Source organism: Quercus suber, unplaced genomic scaffold, assembly GCF_002906115.3.
Source record: "Quercus suber isolate HL8 unplaced genomic scaffold, Cork oak 2.0 scaffold_10, whole genome shotgun sequence".
NCBI lineage: Eukaryota > Viridiplantae > Streptophyta > Magnoliopsida > Fagales > Fagaceae > Quercus > Quercus suber.
In genome coordinates, this window is record NW_027069476.1 from 1,656,777 (window position 1) to 1,676,472 (window position 19,696).

Consider the following 19,696-nt stretch of genomic DNA (forward strand, 5'->3'; position numbering starts at 1 on the left):
CATCATGCAGTTAGGCCGTTCCCTCTAGGTCATTGTCACCAAAAGCGATAGGCTCCTAGGCGAGCTTCATCTTGTTCCCTATCGGTGGCGCGGCTGAACTTCCCTCCTCCGTGACTACGTTTAGCACCCTCTTTCTTGTCGCCGAGGCGAGACTTCTCAGTGGTGGAAGCGGGTTTCCCCTCTGAGTAGCTCTCTGCCCTGTACCCCGGTCCTCCGCGTCTAGTACGAATTCCTTTATGTACCTTGCCTTGGCTAGCTGCCCGAGATGGTCTTTTAAGACGCGGCACTGCTCAGTCGTATGTCCTTTGTCTTTATGGTAGGTGCAGTACAAGTTCTGATTTCTCCTGGAGAGGTCACCGCCCATTCTGTTCGGCCACTTGAAATACGGCTTGTGTTTAATCCTTTCCAGGATCTTGTGCACGGGCTCTTTGAACGTCATGTTCACTTCCCCTACTTGCGCCTTTGGTTTTTGAATTCTTAAATTCCCCCGGATCCTCGGCTGAAAAGCACCGGCCTGAGGATGACTCATCATTGGCGCCTTGCCTTTGCTCTGCATCCTGTCATCTTCTAGCCGTTTGTATTCTTCTATACGCCTCATCAACTGCCTTATATCCTCGGGAGGCTTCTTGGTCAGTGACTCCCTTAGCCCGGACTCCTCGGGCAGCCCCATCCTAAATGTGCTCGCATCAATCTTTTCATTCCCCCCGTTAATCTCGTTGTAGAGCTCCCAGTACCGGCTGGCATAACTATGGAGGGTTTCCCTTATCCTCATTTTCATGGACAGCAAAGCGTCTACCGGTTGGGGCACCCGGCTGCACGTTACAAACCGAACACTGAACTCTTGTATAAGCTCGGCAAAACTGTGGACAGAACCCTTCCGCAACCCGTTGAACCATCTCAAGGCGGTGGGACCAAGACTCGAGGGAAAAACTTTGCACATCAGTGCGTCATTGTAGGAGTGTAGGGACATCATTTGGATATAGTGACTGACGTGCTCCATTGGGTCCGTCTTCCCATCATAAGAGTTGAAAGGAGGGCGGGTGAATCTGTCCGGCATTGGGGCCTTCTCGATGTCGGCCGAGAAGGGGGATCGGGCAGCTCTTCGTAGCGTGCGACTTATTGCATCCATGGCCGCGTTATGGGGCCGTTGCTCTTCTGGAAAATCCGAACCTCGGTTGGCGTACTCCCGTGATCTTGAGCGGTCTCGATGTCGACGGGATTCAATCGAACGAGCCCGTTCCCTACGCCGACGGGATTCTTAGGAATGAGAGCGTTCGCGGCGGTTATGAGACCCCGATTGGCTTGACCCAACTGGGCGACGATCTCCTCCGGTATTGGCTCTTCTTTCTCGGTTGTCCCTACCTCTCCTCTGATGCCTGTTCTCCGCTTCCAACTCCAAGTCTCTTACTATCCCGCGCAATCGCTCGAGCTCTTTGTCTTTCTCATCAAGTTGTCGGTCCCGCGCGACGTTCGAAATCGTTCGTTGCGTCTAGTACGACCCCTCCCCGAGGCCGGACTGCTCTTCTCATTCACGGTCCCTGTCTTCACGCCTCTTCTGTCTTCTTTCTTGCCAAGAAGATCCCCGAGAGGATCTCGTTGAACCGCTTTTGGCGTCGCTCCCGGACATCTCCCTCCCCGGGGTTAAGTTTCAACAGGACTATGGCTTAGTAGGAGTTTCCTACAGACGGCGCCAATTGTGCACACCGAAAATGGAGCTGATGGGCTTGGGCTCTTTCGGACTCACAACTTACTTGTATGGTGGGTTTGGGTTTCCTACACTGGGTTATCCTCGGCGCGAAAACTCAATGAGATCACTTTTCTCTTCTCTATTGCCCTAACCTCCTTTCTGCTACCTTCCCTCTCTTTCTCTATCTTCTTGCTCTGACATAAACTTTTCCAACCCCCACTTCTCCCCAAGCTTCTCATATTTATAGTTCTAAATTAGTGGTGAGGTTATGATTACTCTCTGATTTAGTGTAGCGGGCGGTCCAGTGTTATCGAACATAAGTGGGTGGTTAGGTGGGAGTGGGAAACGGTGAATATGGCTTCGGAACTTGGTTCCCATTTCAGCAAATATGCTGGGTGGAGGTGCGCCGAAAGGAATTGCCGGGCATACCCTGCATGTTATGCTCGGCTGCCGGCCGCGACAGTGACTAGTAAGGATTTACCGAGCATAAGTAGGAGGCGACCCTTGGGCTAGTGTTCTGTAGAGTTTCAGGATGGGCCTGCAGAGAGAGAGAATAGGCGTATGGGCCGTATCTTCTTATGAGAATAAATGGCCTAAGTGGGACTGGGTACGAGTGCCGTACAGCTTGAGTCCATGGACCATGCAAGACCTTGGTTCAATCTAATGCCTATGTTCTTCTACCGAGAGTGAAGGAATTGGTCCTCAGTGTTGGGAAGTTTACTTTTAGTGTGACGATGACCTCGGCCTCGCTTCACCAGAAATGGGTTACTTCTCAGACTGGGCCCTTCGTCCCGCGCTGCCCTGGGCGGGGGCGGCTCGGATTTCTATCCTTATGCGTGGCAGTAGCCCTTCGTTCGCTCTAATTCTTTGCCCTCTTTGATTACGAGGCGTCTTTTGATTGTTCGAGTTGTGTGCCTGATGCTTCGGTATGCGAGACGCGCCCTCATTAATATTCTCGTGGATTAATGGAGACCCAGTGGTTGGCGGCCTCTTTGGAATTCGGTCAGGATTGATGTCATTGATAATTATTCCTTCGAATCTTATGTGGACCAATTCCCACCAACCTTCGCCTTTTATATAAGTTCTTCTGGGGGAATCGTCCTTCCATACTTCACAAACCCTTTAGTTGAACAGGAAACATGATCCTCCAACCTTCTAAGCCCCTTCGATAACCTCGCCAGGATTGTGATCAGGGCTTGAAGGAATGGGACGGCCCTAGATGAGGGCGAGGGCACCCAAGCCAAAGGTGCTCTCGCCCTTAAAATGAGCAAAAAAGGGGGTCTGCCTCCCTCAACCGAGAGCCATAGCAGGTGTAGCTCGTGTCAGGCTTCCAGTGCAGCAGGGCTTGGGTGTCATCCTGATGGTAGCGTGGCTGGCTGTTAGGAGGAAGGTCCATGAAGAGCATAATGCTTTTCTCCGGTAAGCATCCATGCCTGCCCTTCAAGCCGGTAGTGACCCGCGCCCAGCTCACCCGCCGATGGAGGCTCGCAAGATTACGACAAATTTGGTTCTCGAGTGTTGCTGCCTCCAATGTTTAACTATTATGAGGCTGGGGGAGCATCAAGGGAACATCATGGGGTGGGGAGCATCAGGCGTTTTTGCATCTGCTCCTATCTTCTCGCCGGTACCACCCATACCGGCCCAGGGGTTGTTGGCAGCCTTAAAACAAGCCTGCCTTAGCCTTCCTTCCTAGGGTTAGCTTTTGAACAGGCCCGTCTGGACCTCTGTTTGTAGAGTTAGCTTTAAAACAAGCCTGTCTAAGCCTCTGTTTGTATAATGTATATATTCTTTTATTTAATAAAAAGGGTTTCAATGTTTATTCACTTTTCATTTTCTCCGAATCTTTTATTTTTCTGCAATAATCGTCTCTTGAGCAAATGCGTCGTTGTTCGTTTGTTTTGTTTGTTTGTTTGTTTGTTTTTTTTTTTAAATGGGATTTGGGATCAGTGTTGTTGGCGGTGACGAAAAACTGCCTACCTTCTGTAAACTAGTAGCCTAGGAACGATTGTCCATTGTGCTTGCTAGTGCACAAATTCTTCCCACAGACGGTGCCAATTGTAGGGATTGGGTTTGAGCACTTCTATTGTTGAGTGAGTGGACTCAAGCCCAGCTAGCCTAATATAATGAATTTGTAGAGAGCGGGTTCAAGAGCTAGGCCTTAGCAAGCGAACAATGCCCCATGCAGTGTTTTCCATCACTGAACGCCGGCGAGCCGAAACCATCCTCAAGAATCTGTCCTCGGCTCGGTCCGAGGAGCTTCTTAGCGGTCCCCTTTCCCCTGGGGCTCCCCCATCAATCTGTTTCTCCTCCTTTATATAGTCCTCTTCTAACGATCTCTTTCATCCACTTGTTGATCATTCATGCCTTCCCCTAACAACCCTTCTCATCAGCCACCTTACCAGAACTCCCAGTGAGTTGTAGCAACCGAGGAAACACTGCTCAGGGGTCATTTCCCATTAATGCTACCTGAACATCAGTCGTGCGCATTTAATGTGGAGGTGATAGTCCATCTTGGACGCGCTCCTCCACCATGCTTCCGTGGCCGACACGTTGTGCCTGTTCCTTCTCTTTAGATGTTCGGGAAGGCTGCTTTTGGTGGCCCGTTACTTCCTCCTCCCATGGTCTCGGTTTGCCGAGGACAGAGTCGTCTTCGGCGGGGTTCCTGGGCAATTTGGACTTTCAAACTTCGTCCTCGGGCATTCCTTCCTCCTCGGCATGGGCCTTGGGTCCGGTACAAAGTGGGCCGGGGTTGCCAAATTCTCAGGCCCCACATTCCTCTATTATCAAATTAATTAGTACTATTTTAGTTCTCGAATGAGGTGAGGTGCATTTTGTTGTTAGTTTCCTCCAATATTTTAATAATTTTCCTTGTAAAATATCTTAATATTTAGTTCTCTATTTTATTGATATTGAAACACAATAAGAGTGGTGTAGAGATTTGATTTTACTATATGTGTTTACAATTTGAAATTTGCATGATATAATTACTGAAATAAATATGCATGTTTCATACCCACTCAAAAATGCAAATATCATTTTGATGGTGTGTTATTAAATTTATTTATTTTTCTTTTGCTAGACTTTGTTTCAACTATTGCAAAAATAACTAATTTGAGCAAAAATACCATATTTCAAATCAATTTTTTATCGTATAAATCTTAACAAAGTAACAAAATTTTGTTATATTTAAATAATTAAGGCATCGCTTAAAATAAAAAATATAACAAATGAATGTATTTATTCTATTAGTAATTTTTTTTTTAATTAAGTGAATTCATTTTTATATATATCACAGTATAAATTATAGATTATAGATTATTATAGATGATATATTATGGCATGATGTGTTAATTGTTTTTAAAAATCGAAATACAAACTTTTGATGCATGATGTCAAAAGCCTTGTAACTTAACTGGTTGATACCTTCTGGTATTTTCAAATGAAAACATTTAGTGTTCAAATAAATTTAAATTTCTTGATAGTTTTGTTTAGGGGTAGCTAAATCTGACACGACCTATGAACATTGCACGACATGACACGAAGCTAGCAGGTAATTGGTTTAGGCTTAACGAGTTTGTATCATATTCGAGTCGATATAACTGACTTACTTAATAAACATGTCAATTTCAAATGTTAATTAATATTTTTTTTAAACCATTGTACACTCAAAATACATGCAATGAAACTTTTTTTTTTTTTATAAATAATTTAATAAATTTTTGAGTTGAAATAATTCGTTAGTTACAATGCAATGAAGTTAGTCTACTTCATAATGAAAGTAAAAATCTTTATTGTATCTTTAACAGGATTGAGTTTGTAGGCCCAAAGGCTAATTGGGAGAGCCTGATAAATAGAGGCCTAACCAATTTGAGTAGAGCAGGCTCGACCCTGAAGAACCTTGAAGGCACACCAAGGAGGAAAGAGATAAAGGCACAATCATCTAACGGTTGACCACTCTCGACGAATCTCTGAGGATCACCTTATCCTTTGTTGCATGTCAAGAACACCCCCCCCCCCTTCACGATGGCAACGAGAAGGCAAACAAAGGATTGTGTGAGTTCAATAGTGAACAAATCCAAAGGCCTAAAGAAAAAAAAACATTTAAAGTAAGCAATCATCCCCCTCCACATTAAATATGATTCACCCGCTAGCAAAGCTGTATTTATTATTGAATGACCATCAGAACAGTGCCAAACGCCCCATTTTCCACATAGTTTTACCTCAAAAAAATGTGGAGGGAAGTAGGGAATGAGACAGGTATCTACCCTACGCCATATACACCCTATAGGTGGATGGTAAATGATGAATAGATTCTAGTGTGAATAGGGGCAAAACTCCCTATGAATAAGGGCCCGAAAATTTTGAGTAAAAAAATGTTAATTGTAATATCAAGTGAGAGGAAAAGTTGTATTGATCATATTCATATCCATCCTCGGGACTTCCAAGGATATATTTTTTAACCAAATATTAGTCTTTTTCATCATTTCTATTGTGTATTTTGTCTCAATCCATTGAGCTTTCGTTTACTAGTTAAACTCTTGACCCATACTTACTAAATTAATTCTAACGGTAATTTAAGTAATTCTTCCTAAAAGGTATTTTTTTGACCCACACATTTATTTATTGAAAAATTATATGGTAGCTCTATGTTATATATTTTTAAGTGATTTAAGCTCTATTATTTCTTATAATTGATTATATAAATAAGGACAAAGTTTAGCTACAAAATTGGTTGCAGTTTTAAACTATAATTTTACTCCATAAAATAAAAATTAATATAAGTAATTAGTTTAGTAATTAGTTTATTTTTCAAACAAAAAAAATTTGTAGTTAAATTTTTTCCTATTAATAAAAGGAATTTATTTTTCTTAAAAATATTTAAACATTAATATAAGTAAACGAGAACAATAGTACTGAATCCAAATTTGGTCTTAAGAAAAGGGAGGAAAAAAAAAAAAAAGCGCGCATGAGGACGACGTCGTTCCACTCTTTTCCTTGTCATTCGATTTCCCAAAGAAACGTTAGTGCCCTAACCCCACACACACTCGCGCCCAAATACAGAGAAAAGAGAACAACACTGATTAGAGCAACAATGGAGGCCACGCAAAATGACGAAAATGCCCTCTCACAACCACAACCACAACCACAACCACAACCACAACCACAACCAATATCTCAACCGCAAACTCTCTCGAAGAACGCTCAGAAGAAGCTGCTGAAGCAGCAGAGGTACGAAGCGAAAAAGGCGGAGAAGAAAGCGCAAGAGAAGCGGCAGAAGAAGGAAGACGCGGAGCGGAAGAGGAAGGAGTGGGAGGAGACTCTGGCGAGCGTCACGGAGGAGGAGCGAGCGAAGCTGATAGAGTCGCGGCGGAGCTTGAGGAAAGAGAGGATGGAGAAGCGGTCGGAGGAGAAGGAGAAGAAGATGGAGAGGCTGAACAAAGCGATGCAGTGCGGACACAAGATCGTCGTCGACCTCGACTTCGCTCACCTCATGACTCCCTCTGAGATTCAAAGCCTCGTTCAACAGGTCCTTCCCTCTCTATCTCTATCTCTATCTCTAATACGCCGTCCTTTTTAGCAGTAGGTTTTATAATACGCTGTCGTTTCGTTTTTCGCTGTGGTTATTCATGAGACGACGTAATGCTAAAGTTATTACCAATTGTAAAAAGTTTACAAATTGCTTTTTTTTTTTTTTGTTTTGTGTTAAAAAAAAAAAATGAATACATTAGTTTGTAACTTTGTACTGCTTATTATGTAGTAAAAATTATATTTGTAATTTTGTAGTATGAGTGGTGCATTTGGTTAGTTTCCAAGGCTTATGGGTTGTTGTTTTATTAATCGAAATGTTCTGGATTTGTTACCTAGGCTAGATATGAATTTTTCATGTGATTTTCTAGCTCAAAACAAGTTCTTTTAATTGCTGTTTATCGCATTCACTATCGTTATGGTAAATGATATTTGAAGTTACTTATATTTGTGTGTGTGTGTTTTTTTTTGGGTTCGTCATTGAAATTTAGTGCAGGTTTGATTTCTATCCTTCAAATTTAAAAAGGTGCAATTTTTATTAAAAAAAAAAAAAATAGAACTCATCAATTTTTCTAACATAATGAAAGGTATGTTAGTGATGGGTCTGTGTGAAACTTTGAAAGTAATATGCCATGCCAGTTCTAGTTTTCTCACATAAACAATTCCTTTGATGGAGATAAATGAAAGGACAAAGATTACATCTTTTAAATTTTGTAAGGATGAAAATTGCAACTTTTTATGGAACTGAAATTTAGTTTTGGTTGAATCTTTGTCCAAAATTAATAATCTTACATGAGGGTCTGTAACTGTTGAGGCCCAACCATATCTCTAGATGTCTTACATTTGTTGATATCATGGAGCGAAGGGTTACACTATTTGTAATTGAATCCTTGCAACTTAGAATTGATATTTGTACTGGTCTCATTGTCAGTCTCTGGTCATAAATCAGTGCATCCTTCTGTAATGTTATTGGTCCTATTAATGGGTGATTTATTTTGTTGGGGAACAGTTCAATATTATAATGGTTTGCTTGGTAATATATGAAAGAACTTTATTATTGATGAAACCTGCAGATTATGTATTGTTATGCGGTGAATGGAAGATGTATTAACCCTTGTCATCTCTGGTTGACTGGATGCGAGGGAGAAATGGGAAGCCAATTGAAAAGACTCCCAGGGTTTGATAATTGGATAATTGAGAAAGAAAATCGACCATATATTGAAGCATTGCAAGAGCAAAAGGAAAATCTGGTATATCTCACAGCAGATGCAGAAACTGTTCTGGAGGAACTTGATCCAAAGAAAATATATATTGTTGGTGGATTAGTGGATCGTAATAGGTGGAAAGGGATTACCATGAAGAAAGCAAAAGAGCAAGGAATCCAAATGGCAAAGCTCCCAATTGGGAATTACTTGAAGATGTCAAGTTCCCAGGTATAGTTGGTCTCAATACTTGCCTTTTATTTCTCTTGGAAGGTTGACTACCATAGCACTAGTGCTTGTTATAATAGAAATATAATTTGTCAGGATTAAGTTTCAGCTGGAGCTGCGCCTAATAATAAGTGGAGTTGTTTCTCAATCTGTGAACTGGCATATTGTCAGCAAACATTCGTATACTATTCTGGTTTCTATGGGAGAATATATTCATCATTTGAGAAGAACTCTCTGTCTCAATTATGGTCCTTAGCTATGAAATTAGGAAGTATGCATTGGCAAGTTCCCTATATAAGTATATGTTCATCCAAAACTGCATATTTGGTTCTTATAGGAGTTATTCTAATACCCTCTCTCTCTCTCTTGTGGTGTGTGTAAAATCTGATGCTTTGAATTATGGACATGATGAAAGTAATGCATGAGTGATGATCAACATCATGTGATTAAAATCTCGTTACGTTCTTTCTGATTCTTGTTTCTGAATATGTTTAATATTTATCTTTTGTTTTATCAAACTATTAAACTTATTAAAAAAGGAGTAATTCAAATTATGATGCATCATTTAGCTATAGTGACCTATGTCTGAACCTTACAAATAAACTGGGGTTTATCTTGTTCTTTCAAATTTATTTGTAGTAGAACTTATGAAATATTGCCATTACGTAATGTTTGGCTACAAAGTAGAACTTATGAAATATTGCCATTACGTAATGTTTGGCTACAACCTGTTGGTCAATTTTCATGTTGCCTCTAGCAAGTTAGTGATTCTTTTACTTCTCTCCAATCTCAACACTTCACGTCTTCTTTATTTGAGTGCAGGTCCTTACTGTGAACCAAGTGATAGAGATACTCCTCAAGTTTATTGAAACAAAGGATTGGAAAGTTTCTTTCTTTCAAGTAATTCCTCAAAGGAAAAGACCTGAAGCTGATCCAGAAGGATGTCAAGAAGTAGCAGGGGAAGAAAATGAAGGGAAAGATGATCAATTGGATGGCAAAAAGAAGTGTATTGAAGTCCCTTCTCAGAGGAAAAGACCTGAAGCTGATCCAGAAGGATGCCAAGAAGTAGAAGGGGAAGAAAATGAAGGGAAAGATGATCAGTTGGATAGAAAAAAGAAGTGTATTGAAGTCCCTTCCCATGGATAGGACTTGAATGGGTACAAGTTCCCATTAATGTGTTGCATTTGTAAAAGGGGAAAGAAAAATTTTGCCACATAATTGATTTTTCAACCAGAGCTTCACATTTTGCATGCACATACCATATCTTTTGCACTTTTACTGTAATCACGAGTGCTAGAAGCTGTAGACAGTAGCTTGTCGGTTTTAGTTGCCTTTGTTTGAATGTGCATGCACACCAATGCTGTTTTGTTGTACAGTCCTTGTGCAAGAAAACAACTAATCATGTGCATCAAGCACTGGAAGTTTGAGGCCCTTGTATCATTCTTAATGATATTGGCTTATTGCTGCTCCTGCTTAAACCAGAGATCTCTATGCCTCCACCCTATTAGTCTATTACACTAACATCTCCTAGGCTAATGCCGTTTATCATCCCAGTGCGAAGGCGTGCTAGATGGCTGTGTGGAACCTCCCCTATTTACAAATAGCTTTCTGCATTTCAATTTACTCGTTTTCTCTTCAGTTAAGCCGAACTGCCCACTCATGAGATTGGTTGTGTAATTTTAGCTGGCATTCGGGATATCAACCTATCGATGAAAAGCAATAATGTTAGCTTATCATAGCTGATTCACTAACTGGTGCTTCTTGTGGAATTTGAGTGTTGTTAAGGAAAAAAGAAAAAATGACGAGGAATCTTGTTTGGATGTTGGACTTCGTCAGATGATAATTGTGGAGTTATCCAAATGGCCAAAAAGTTCAAATTTCAATTATAGCACACACTGAAGTTTGTACAACAATTACCAACAGTGTACAAGATGTGAGAGGGAAGGTACACTTGTAGTCCTTGCATTGGGTGAGAACCTAAAAGTATTAAATAATAATTGTCTCCAGGACCACCAACAACGTGGCTTCCATAGCATAGTGGTAGTGCGTTCGCTTCGTAAGCGAAAGGTCGCGAGTTCGATCCTCGCTGGGAGCTCACCGTTTCTATTTTACCGTAACTTTCCTTTACTCGATTGTCGTTTTTTCATAGGCCCTTCAATAGTAGTCGTCTACTGATACCATTTGTCGTTTTAGGCAACGTTTTCTGTATGTATCAATTTCACCGATTCTATCCTTGCTGGTGCTGCCATTTCCATTTCAGAATTCTAGTCAATTTATTTATCATGATAAAAACCCAATTGGCTTTGTTACCTCGAAAATTTAGTTTATTCCAATCCATTAATTCTTGTTAGGTTGGCATTTTTCCTTTCCTTCCATATTCATACATTTTTTTTAAAAGAGCTTTAACCTATGACGTCCGCTGTTGATAATAACTCTTTATCATTAAATTAAGATACCAATCATTTTTTGTGTAGGCGGGAATTGAATTTCAGATTTTTTATTTAACTATCAAAGACTTTACCAATTGAGTTAACTAAAACCCACTTATTTCTACATCTATAATGACTTTAGACATAATTTTTTCCCCGTTCTTTAAAAAACACATGGATATTATTATATTTTATTTTTCTTAGAAATTAAGCACCTGAAAATTGCAAACTAAAATTAAGCAATACCTCAATATAGAAACCATGTTATTCACTTTTATTCCACTGCATGATAGATTCAAAGTTTCAAACCCCCAAATGACTCTACGTTAGTGCGTTACATAATCATAATTATTAGCATACCATAGCATATATATATATATGCATCGATCCATGCACACAAACACACACACACACATATATATAAAACTTTGGGTGATCTTATCTCACTTATACTGCCCAAGTGGTTCACCACTGGCCACAGCAGCCTGAGCCGAAGGTCCAGCCACATTTCCATTAGGTGCATCCTTCAAGTTCCACCCACCCATTGCAGCACCAAAAAACCCATGGTGATGCCCCATATGAAAAGCTGGTGCAAATGCAGCAACCCCAAGTGCCCCAAAATCAACACTGCCACCGCTACCCCTTTTCCCTAGCGGTTCACCTCGAATGGAGCCACGGTCACCTTCCATCTCGCGGTAGCGGTGGAGGTACAATGTGAGTGGCTCAATGTAGTCATCGAACCCGAGCTTGCTCATGGCCCAAAGCACATCCTCAGCGGTGATAGTCTTGCGTTGCTCGCGCTGGCAGCGCTCGTTGGCTTCCCCAGTGATGAAGCTGATGTACTCGGACACGCATTCTTGGATGGTCTCTTTGGCATCATCAGAGATCTTGGCGTGTGGAGGGAGAATCTTGCGCATGATCCTTATCACGTTCGCGATTGGCATGAACCTGTCTTGTTCTCTCACCGTGCATAAGTTGTCCTCGGTGGTGATCGTGGCCGTGGTTGAGTGGTTGTTGGTGGTGTGGTTCATCTCTGCTAGCTGCCTCATGTTGATGTTTGTTAGCTTCAGGCCTGGGACAATGTTAGAAAAGCAACAATATAGCTTATGTTACAACTGTTGGAAATCTTTTTTTTAAGTAAATAAATAAGTTTTGAGAAATTAGCCGGTTGTTCTAGTAACGTTATTTATATTTTTTAAAAATTTATTAAAAATATTTGTAAATGAAAAAGTGTATAAAAATACGTGTAATGTTTTTTAAGTATTAAAAACTATAATTCAAAATATGCTACCATACAGCCTCTCATATTTTTCACCAGCTTGAGAAATTTATATATTTAAAGCATAGAAGAAGTGTGAAAAAAATGTTAAAACTATTATCAATTTTATTAGAAAAATACTATGGCATCACGTATTTTTAGAGGGTGACCAAGTGGCCCTTTTACTATTCTCCACATAGGCATATATGAAAGAACAACAAATCTAATATCTAATTGGACTCTGCAAATAATAATAATAATAATATTATTATTTATGTTTTTAATAAATAAAAATAATAATAAAAATAACAAACAAATCTAATATCTAACAAACTACATTATTCATGTTTTTTTGTATTCATCTATCATAACTTAAAACGCACCTCGAGAGCTTTTGTAGGCCTTCTAAGCAAACGAGTTAAGAGCATCTTAACTCTGCTAGCTTAGCTCCTAACTAAATCTAAAATTTATAAGAATAATACAAAAATTTATGAGATAACTAGTTTATAATAACAATTAACGATACTATATTTTAAGAAAATATTATATTTACAATATTTTCATAATATTTTTATAATAAATCCTAAATGGTAAATTATTATTAGTTATTATTGGTAGAAAAAAATAAATTAAGTTGTAAATTCAAATTAAAACTAATAATAATTTATAATTTATGATCTGTTGTAAAAATTAATACTATGAACGCAGCATTTCTCATGTTTTAAAGTTATTTTTATCTATCACAACTTAATATGTTAATAAGTTGGAAAAAAAAAAAAAAGAAGAAATTTTTTGTGTCTCTTAATTTTGAGTCAAGTCTAAACTATCTCTAAATGAAACATAATTGATTAATGGGAGACCCAAGAGTAAAAAGAGCATGAGGGTTGATATTAATTGCTATGTGAAAATCTTAAATTTATTGCTAATTTTATTAAAAAATTTACAATCTGACATGAAAATAAATATAATTGTATTATTTTAAAAAAATATATATTTCAAATTCGAAATTTGAAATATTTTGCAATGGGTAACACGTTTGTTTATAAAAAGTATGCAGAAAAGTTATAATATCCCTTGCGTATTCATTGAATTGCAGTAGGTGGAGACTAAAGTGGGGGTCCCACTTATGCTTGCTTATGCATGAAAGACACATGGTCTTGTGGGGTCCTAGATTGCATGCATGATACATGCCACTTGTACAACAAACCCTATTTCAAAGTTTCATCAGCCGTTACCTTTCCACCAACATCTTATAGTCCACAACACTCAGATGAGATCATATAACTAAAGCTGACTTAAAAAGAGGAACAAAGAAAAAGATTATTACGATGACATTGTTTATTGCATACTACCCAAATACTAAGTTACGTCTGTATACAGTATATAGTGTGTGTAAAGAATTGTGTGCAATATATTTGCCCCTATTATTATTGAAGTGTAAGGTATCAAAGCAACAGATCAATCAAATAATAATATCTTTGTTGCAGATGATCAGGTATATTTAGCCCACTGTAAGTGAATAGATAGTCGGACCATCCTGCAGAATTTAATAATGGACAGAGAGACAGAGAGAGAGAGAGAGAAATAAACAGTTTATCTGCGTATTACTATAGAGAACTAAAACTTTCCCAAAAGCAAAAAAGAGTTACACAAGCAAATATAGTTGCATGAATTGAAAGATCAATAGAGAAACCCATTGAAGTGAAAATAGAGAGAGAAATTATGCTAAAATATCAAAGAATTAAAGAGCTTGAGGGTTATTAAGCTTGAAGGTCCTTACTTTAGGGTCTGTTTAGATTAAGTTAGAGGGAGGGAGAGTGAAATGGGAGAAGAGTAGAGTTGACCTAAATTTGGCCAATTCTATTCTACTTTCCCTCCTTCTCCTTCAATTCAAATGGACTGTTAGGAGTTTGTGTTCAAATCGTGGTGCCAAGAATTTGTCACATGAAAAGGTCGATCTGGGTCTGAAAGCTTAAACTGCAGCTAACCTATTACTTTACTAGCTAGCTAAGAGGGGCTAAGCTTGATGATACATTCCATTGTATTCATCAAAATTGATTTAATTAAAATATTAAAAGAAGAAGAAGAAGAAGAAGAAGGAGGAAAGGAAGAAAGAAAAGTACATTTGCATGCAAGAGAAGATGAACATTAAGATAATTGCTTTCATGAAAGAATAAAAAGTAAGATCTTCGAGAAAGAGAAGGTCAAAAAAGATCCCAGATAACAGAAAATGTAAGCATATTATAAAATCTACACAACACACACACACACACACATTTATATATAATGTACAACACATACATATAGCTATAGCAAGAATATATATATAAGAAAAATAAAAATTACAGTGACAAGTAGTTGTGTTCGTGTAAATATTGAGTTTACCAGAGTTTGTGTTGGGGATCTTGCGGTAGCCATGGAAGCCTCCACGTTCCATTTCTGATATCCCCACTAAAGCTAGCTCTCTCTCTCTCTCTGTGAAATTTTTTGATCAATCTGTGGTAGCTAGTGGCGTGAGTGTGAAGTTGAAGCTAAATAAAGCACTTGGCAAGTGTCAAGTTATATAGTGCCAAATTAAGTATATACAACGTGGCAGAGGCGACGTGAACGAGGAACCCCCTTGTAACCGGTCGCGTTAACAAGACAGCACTCAGTAGAAGCGGGTTGATATGACCGGCACTCGCAGGTTGCGCCCTCATCCTCAACCTACACTTGCACAACCCCTCAAGTCAGTCACGTGAGTGAGGCTCACATGCATGGAAGTAGGCATTTCAACTTGGACCACCGCGTCCAAATCTTCTATCTCATCAATTGTGCCCCACTTCATACTCTACCAATAAAACTTAGACAACTAGCCTCTCTCATTAAATGAGATAACTCTAACTTTAATGAGAGAGGCTAGTTGTCTCATTTAATGAAATATCTCATTTAATGAGAAATGCTAGCTGTCTAAATTTTATTGGTGGAGCATGAAGTGGAGCACAATTGATGAGATAGAGGATTTGGACTTTTGGACCACCCCATCTTATGGGGCCGTGGGCTCATGTCATAAGTGGGGACTCGAAATTCTAGAAAAAAGTATTTGAATAATTGAAAAAGCTGTTTTAGTTAACAAAGTCTAAAATTTTAAAAATTTTAAAGCGAGAGTTAGGTATAGTATTTAAATATTTTTTTTAAGTTTTTTTTTTTTTTAAATTCTGTTATGTGTATTTTTTTTTTCATAAGATAAAAATATATTTTTTAATTAAGTAATTATATGACTGAATTTTAAGAGAAAAATTTTAAAAACAATACCTAAGATACTGTACCTAAGTTTTATCCTCTTCAATGTATATTCTCTCTCATAATTAGTAGGTTTTATTAAAAAGTGAGATCCATCAATATTTTAGTCAACACAGTCTAAAATTTAGAAAAATATACCTTGCATTAGGTATGTGTTTCCTCTCTTTTAGTTGGTGGGTTCTATTGAGGAGTGAGACCCACCAACTATGAGAGAGGAGTAGCGTATTCTCAATGCAGGTTATACATTCTCCTAAAATTCACCCACATATCAGGTCATGTATAATTTTGTAAAAATACATACTTATTACAGTAATCGTGTAAATTTATATTAATATTATTTATTTTATATTTAATTATTTATTAAATTATGCCATTTAAAGGGGTTATTTTACATTTAGTTATTTCAATTCAGCCATTTAAAGGGTTTATTTTTTATTTATAAATCCTTTCTAATATAGTAATTTTTCATTCACTTCACATTATTAAATTTACCAAAATGACGTTGTTTTGAAAATAAGATTCGTTAAAATTAATAGTGAGATTGAATGAAATTAGATAGAATAACTAGATAAAAAATAGACTAAAATTAAACGAAGGAAGTGGAAAAATAAAAACCTAAGTATTTAGAATTAAAAATAGGTCAATGTTAGATAGTGTGGTTTGTAAAATGTATCCAAAATGCTTTTATTTTTTAATTCTAATCTACTCTAAAAGAGTAATGGTGGAGACAAAAACTTTTACTTTTGTTAAGGTGATAAGTTTTGATTGGAAGTTATTTTTACATGGCTCTATTATTGACATAATTTTTTTCCTTGATAAAATTGACACCAATTTTATTATGTTTTGTTAAAAAAAATATAATAATCATTGATGGTGAACTAAAGATTGAATAAACTCCAATTCGTCTATGAGTGTCGTCCAAGTCAAGAAGATAGGAATGGTCATCCCTCGTAGGACGGTCGTCCATAGGCATGAGGGTTGTCCATCAGGAAAGTGCCTAGACGACCCCTAACACTTGGGAAATTTCCAGAAATATTTACCTACAAAAGACTAATGAATCGAATCACGTGTTACCATTTTGAAACATGAGCGAGATCCTAATTTATCACTATAACTTCCTACTAAATACTTAACCTCCAATGACAGTTATAGAAGATAAGATTGAACATTCCAACTTTTATAGCGGTTTGTAGAAGTTAAGTCTGAACCTTCTAACTTTTGGAAATATTGGGGAAGTTACGAGACAGGTAACCACTCCAAAGCACACTATATAAATACTCATCCACATCTAATGGAGGTAAGTTCTCACGACTCCCAAAAATTGGAATTCTAACATTCCAGAGGAAAACACTAACTTAAGTATCGGAGGGTTGTTGGCTGGTTCAACCCAGTCACCTTTGATCATGTCTTTTTCTTTTCTGGCCTTTCAAGCAATCACTAGTCCATTGAAACTTGGAGCATTCAACCTACTGATTTTCTTTACATCATCAATCATAACAAGTCATTTTTTAGCTCTAAAAATTTTTGTGTCACTAGAAATTATTGAAGACTAAAATTCACTTTATACCCTCCATATAAGTTTAGAGTCACTTCTAAATCGATTTCTCAACTTTCAAACTTACAATTTACACTATATAAAATTACAATGAAGCCAATGCACCTCTTTCTTTAAGGTTTGTCTCATTTTCTTTGTTAACCTGACTAAAAGCAACTCTTTTTTTTTTTTGGTCTAAGAAAATATTGTTTTTGTGTGGATTAATGATTGTCGGGGGCGAAAAAGTTTTCCTTCTGACAAATAAGTTCTATGATGGGTCGGGGGGTCTAAATTGAAACTCAACGATGGGCTTGATGCACGGCCCAAAGGCTATAGGTGAAAATCCAAGAAATCCACTATATTTTATGCCTTTGGCTTAGATTGGAACTGACAAGAGTGGCCCATAAACAATCCCTACAGAAGACACGTCAACAAGATTAAAAAGCATACAGTCAAACATGGCCCAGCAGTAAAACATTTCTACAGGAGATAGCCCAGCGGTAAAGTGTTTTTGCAGAAAATGGCCCAACGGTAAAGTGTTTCTGCAGAAAACGGCCCAGCAGTAAAGTAATACAAACAGAATAAACTTCAATCTGTTAACTACTTCACAAATCAAGGGAAATGTCTATATTTTCAGACTCATCGTTCGTTAGCTCTAGAGAAGAGTCTTCTAATACGACAATATGAGGGAAAAATTATATAGTGACAGTTACATCATAACCATCAATAGTAAATGAATAAATAAATGTCATGGGTTCCATAATAACAAATAATGGAGAAAACTTAGCGTGAGATGAAGGGAGAGAGAGAGAGATCCCAGCTAGCGAAGCAAGATCATTATGGTGCCATGGCATGCTCATGAGTATAGTATATGTAGTGAGTAGAGATAGTCATTTGTGAGTAGTATGAGTAATGAGTGAGAAGTATAAGCAATGAGTAAGAGTATATAGCAAAGTTGATGGAGTTTTCTGCTAGGGTAAGTAAGCGTTTTATGAGTAGACCTATGAGAAATATTTATGAGCTAAGAGTTGGGGAACTTAATTCCTAGGCTTGAGATTGAGAACTCAGTGATTTTTCAAAGTTAAGAGAAGACTCTTTGTAGAGAGCTTAAGGAAAAATCTTGGTGTGTAGCTTAATGAGTTGGTTGTGTATTGGTTGTAAGTTGGTTGTAGCATTAATGGAGGGTTCCATTTATACCTGAGTTTTTAGGGGGTGATTAGCAAAATAATCTTTGCTAAATCTTTCTCAATCTTTCAGAAAATCCTTAGGAAATCGTTCTTAGGATTTTTAGCTAAGAGTAATAAGCTCAACTTTAGAAGGTTGTTGCTGTTTTAGGTAGTAACAGCTGGGTTTCTGACTTAGCATTGAATGCTAATTAGCCTCGACTGATGGGATTAGGGCATGCTTGAGGTTAATGATCTTGGTTATGCTGCAACTAGAATTAGAGTTCCCCAAGGCAGATTGGACCACCCCAAGCCAGGTGTCAACCTTGGAGCCCTTGTTGGGAACCCTGCTGGGATCTCTTTGGTGCCCTCCAAACCACATTTCCCTAAGTTTCCCCATTTGAGATTTATGTGCTTGGTTCATAAACCAGAGAATACATATTTTTAGTATGAAAATGAGCTGGTTTCATCTTGTTTCAGGAACTTTGAAGGCCTTGTCATGGCAGCTTTGAGTTTTTGACTAAAATGAGTTGGAGAAGAAAGAAGTGACAGCTGGCTGAAGCTTTTCAGCTTTCTGTCACATCCCTTAGTTTTATGTCACTTGAGAAATGATGAGACTTCAGCTTGTGGAGAAAGGATCCATCCCTTGGTGGACACGTGTCTGTTTTCTGCTCTGATTGGACACTTTGGGACCTGATGGGAAGGGGCTCCAGTTGTTTGTGCTAAGATTTGGTTGGTCACTTCACGTAAGCTTTCAGCTTGCTGGATTCTGTGTGTGGGCTGGCCTGTCCCAGTTGGGCTTTGTAAACAAACTTGCTTGGGCTTGGTTAACCCTACAAAATGAGTGGTTTTGCCATGGGTAATATTCATGGGCTTTGTAATTTTAGTTGATTATGGAAATAATAGACATAATTCCCATAAATCTTGTGAAAGCAAATTTTTTGAGAGATGAGTGATTTATATTTCCCATAAGTTAGGGACTTAGTATATGTAAAGCATGTGTTGAAATAATACTTGATTGTGCCAAAACAATATTGGGCTTTTGGGAATAGTTGTCAAAATAATATTTGGGTTTTATGAAATAGTGCCAAACAATTATTTGGGCTTTGTAAGATAGCGCCAAATAAATATTTGGGCTTTGTAAAATAGTGCCAAATAAATATTTGGGCTCTGTAAAATGATTTAGGGTTTTGTAAAATATTTTCCGTGAAGCAACAGACTTAGTAGAAGTGCCGCATCGTAGAGGGCTTTATAAATGGTGCCGCATCATAGCGGGCTTTGAATTTGCCACATCGTCGTGGGACATTGAATTAGCCACATCATAGTGGGACTGTGAATTAGCCACATCGTAGTAGTACTTTGAACGGAGATGGTGTAATTTTGCGAC

General features: G+C 38.2%; 3 protein-coding genes and 2 non-coding genes across 5 annotated transcripts; 3 read left to right on the forward strand and 2 right to left on the reverse strand.

Moving 5' to 3' along the window:
- Positions 1–55: 55 nt before the first annotated feature.
- LOC111986519 (uncharacterized) lies at positions 56–1,129 on the reverse strand. Its single transcript, XM_024018160.2, has one exon. It carries the CDS (start codon positions 1,127–1,129, stop codon positions 56–58), a length of 1,074 nt encoding a protein of 357 aa, XP_023873928.2.
- A 5,515-nt stretch (positions 1,130–6,644) lies between these two features.
- Positions 6,645–9,897, forward strand: LOC111986521 (tRNA (guanine(9)-N1)-methyltransferase). The gene is made up of 3 exons (XM_024018162.2): positions 6,645–7,214; positions 8,287–8,646; positions 9,466–9,897. Exons 1-3 carry the CDS (start codon positions 6,654–6,656, stop codon positions 9,787–9,789), a joined length of 1,245 nt encoding a protein of 414 aa, XP_023873930.2. The 5' UTR covers positions 6,645–6,653; the 3' UTR covers positions 9,790–9,897.
- LOC111986529 (small nucleolar RNA R32/R81/Z41) lies at positions 9,041–9,122 on the forward strand. Its single transcript, XR_002880184.1, has one exon. It is a non-coding gene; the product is annotated as a small nucleolar RNA R32/R81/Z41 (small nucleolar RNA).
- A 769-nt stretch (positions 9,898–10,666) lies between the features above and the next one.
- On the forward strand, positions 10,667–10,738 carry TRNAT-CGU (transfer RNA threonine (anticodon CGU)). The gene has a single exon. It is a non-coding gene; the product is annotated as a tRNA-Thr (tRNA).
- A 585-nt stretch (positions 10,739–11,323) lies between these two features.
- LOC111986522 (nuclear transcription factor Y subunit B-6) lies at positions 11,324–14,866 on the reverse strand. The gene is made up of 2 exons (XM_024018163.2): positions 14,716–14,866; positions 11,324–12,144 (listed from the first exon to the last, which is right to left on the reverse strand). Exons 1-2 carry the CDS (start codon positions 14,765–14,767, stop codon positions 11,516–11,518), a joined length of 681 nt encoding a protein of 226 aa, XP_023873931.1. The 5' UTR covers positions 14,768–14,866; the 3' UTR covers positions 11,324–11,515.
- Positions 14,867–19,696: the final 4,830 nt, after the last annotated feature.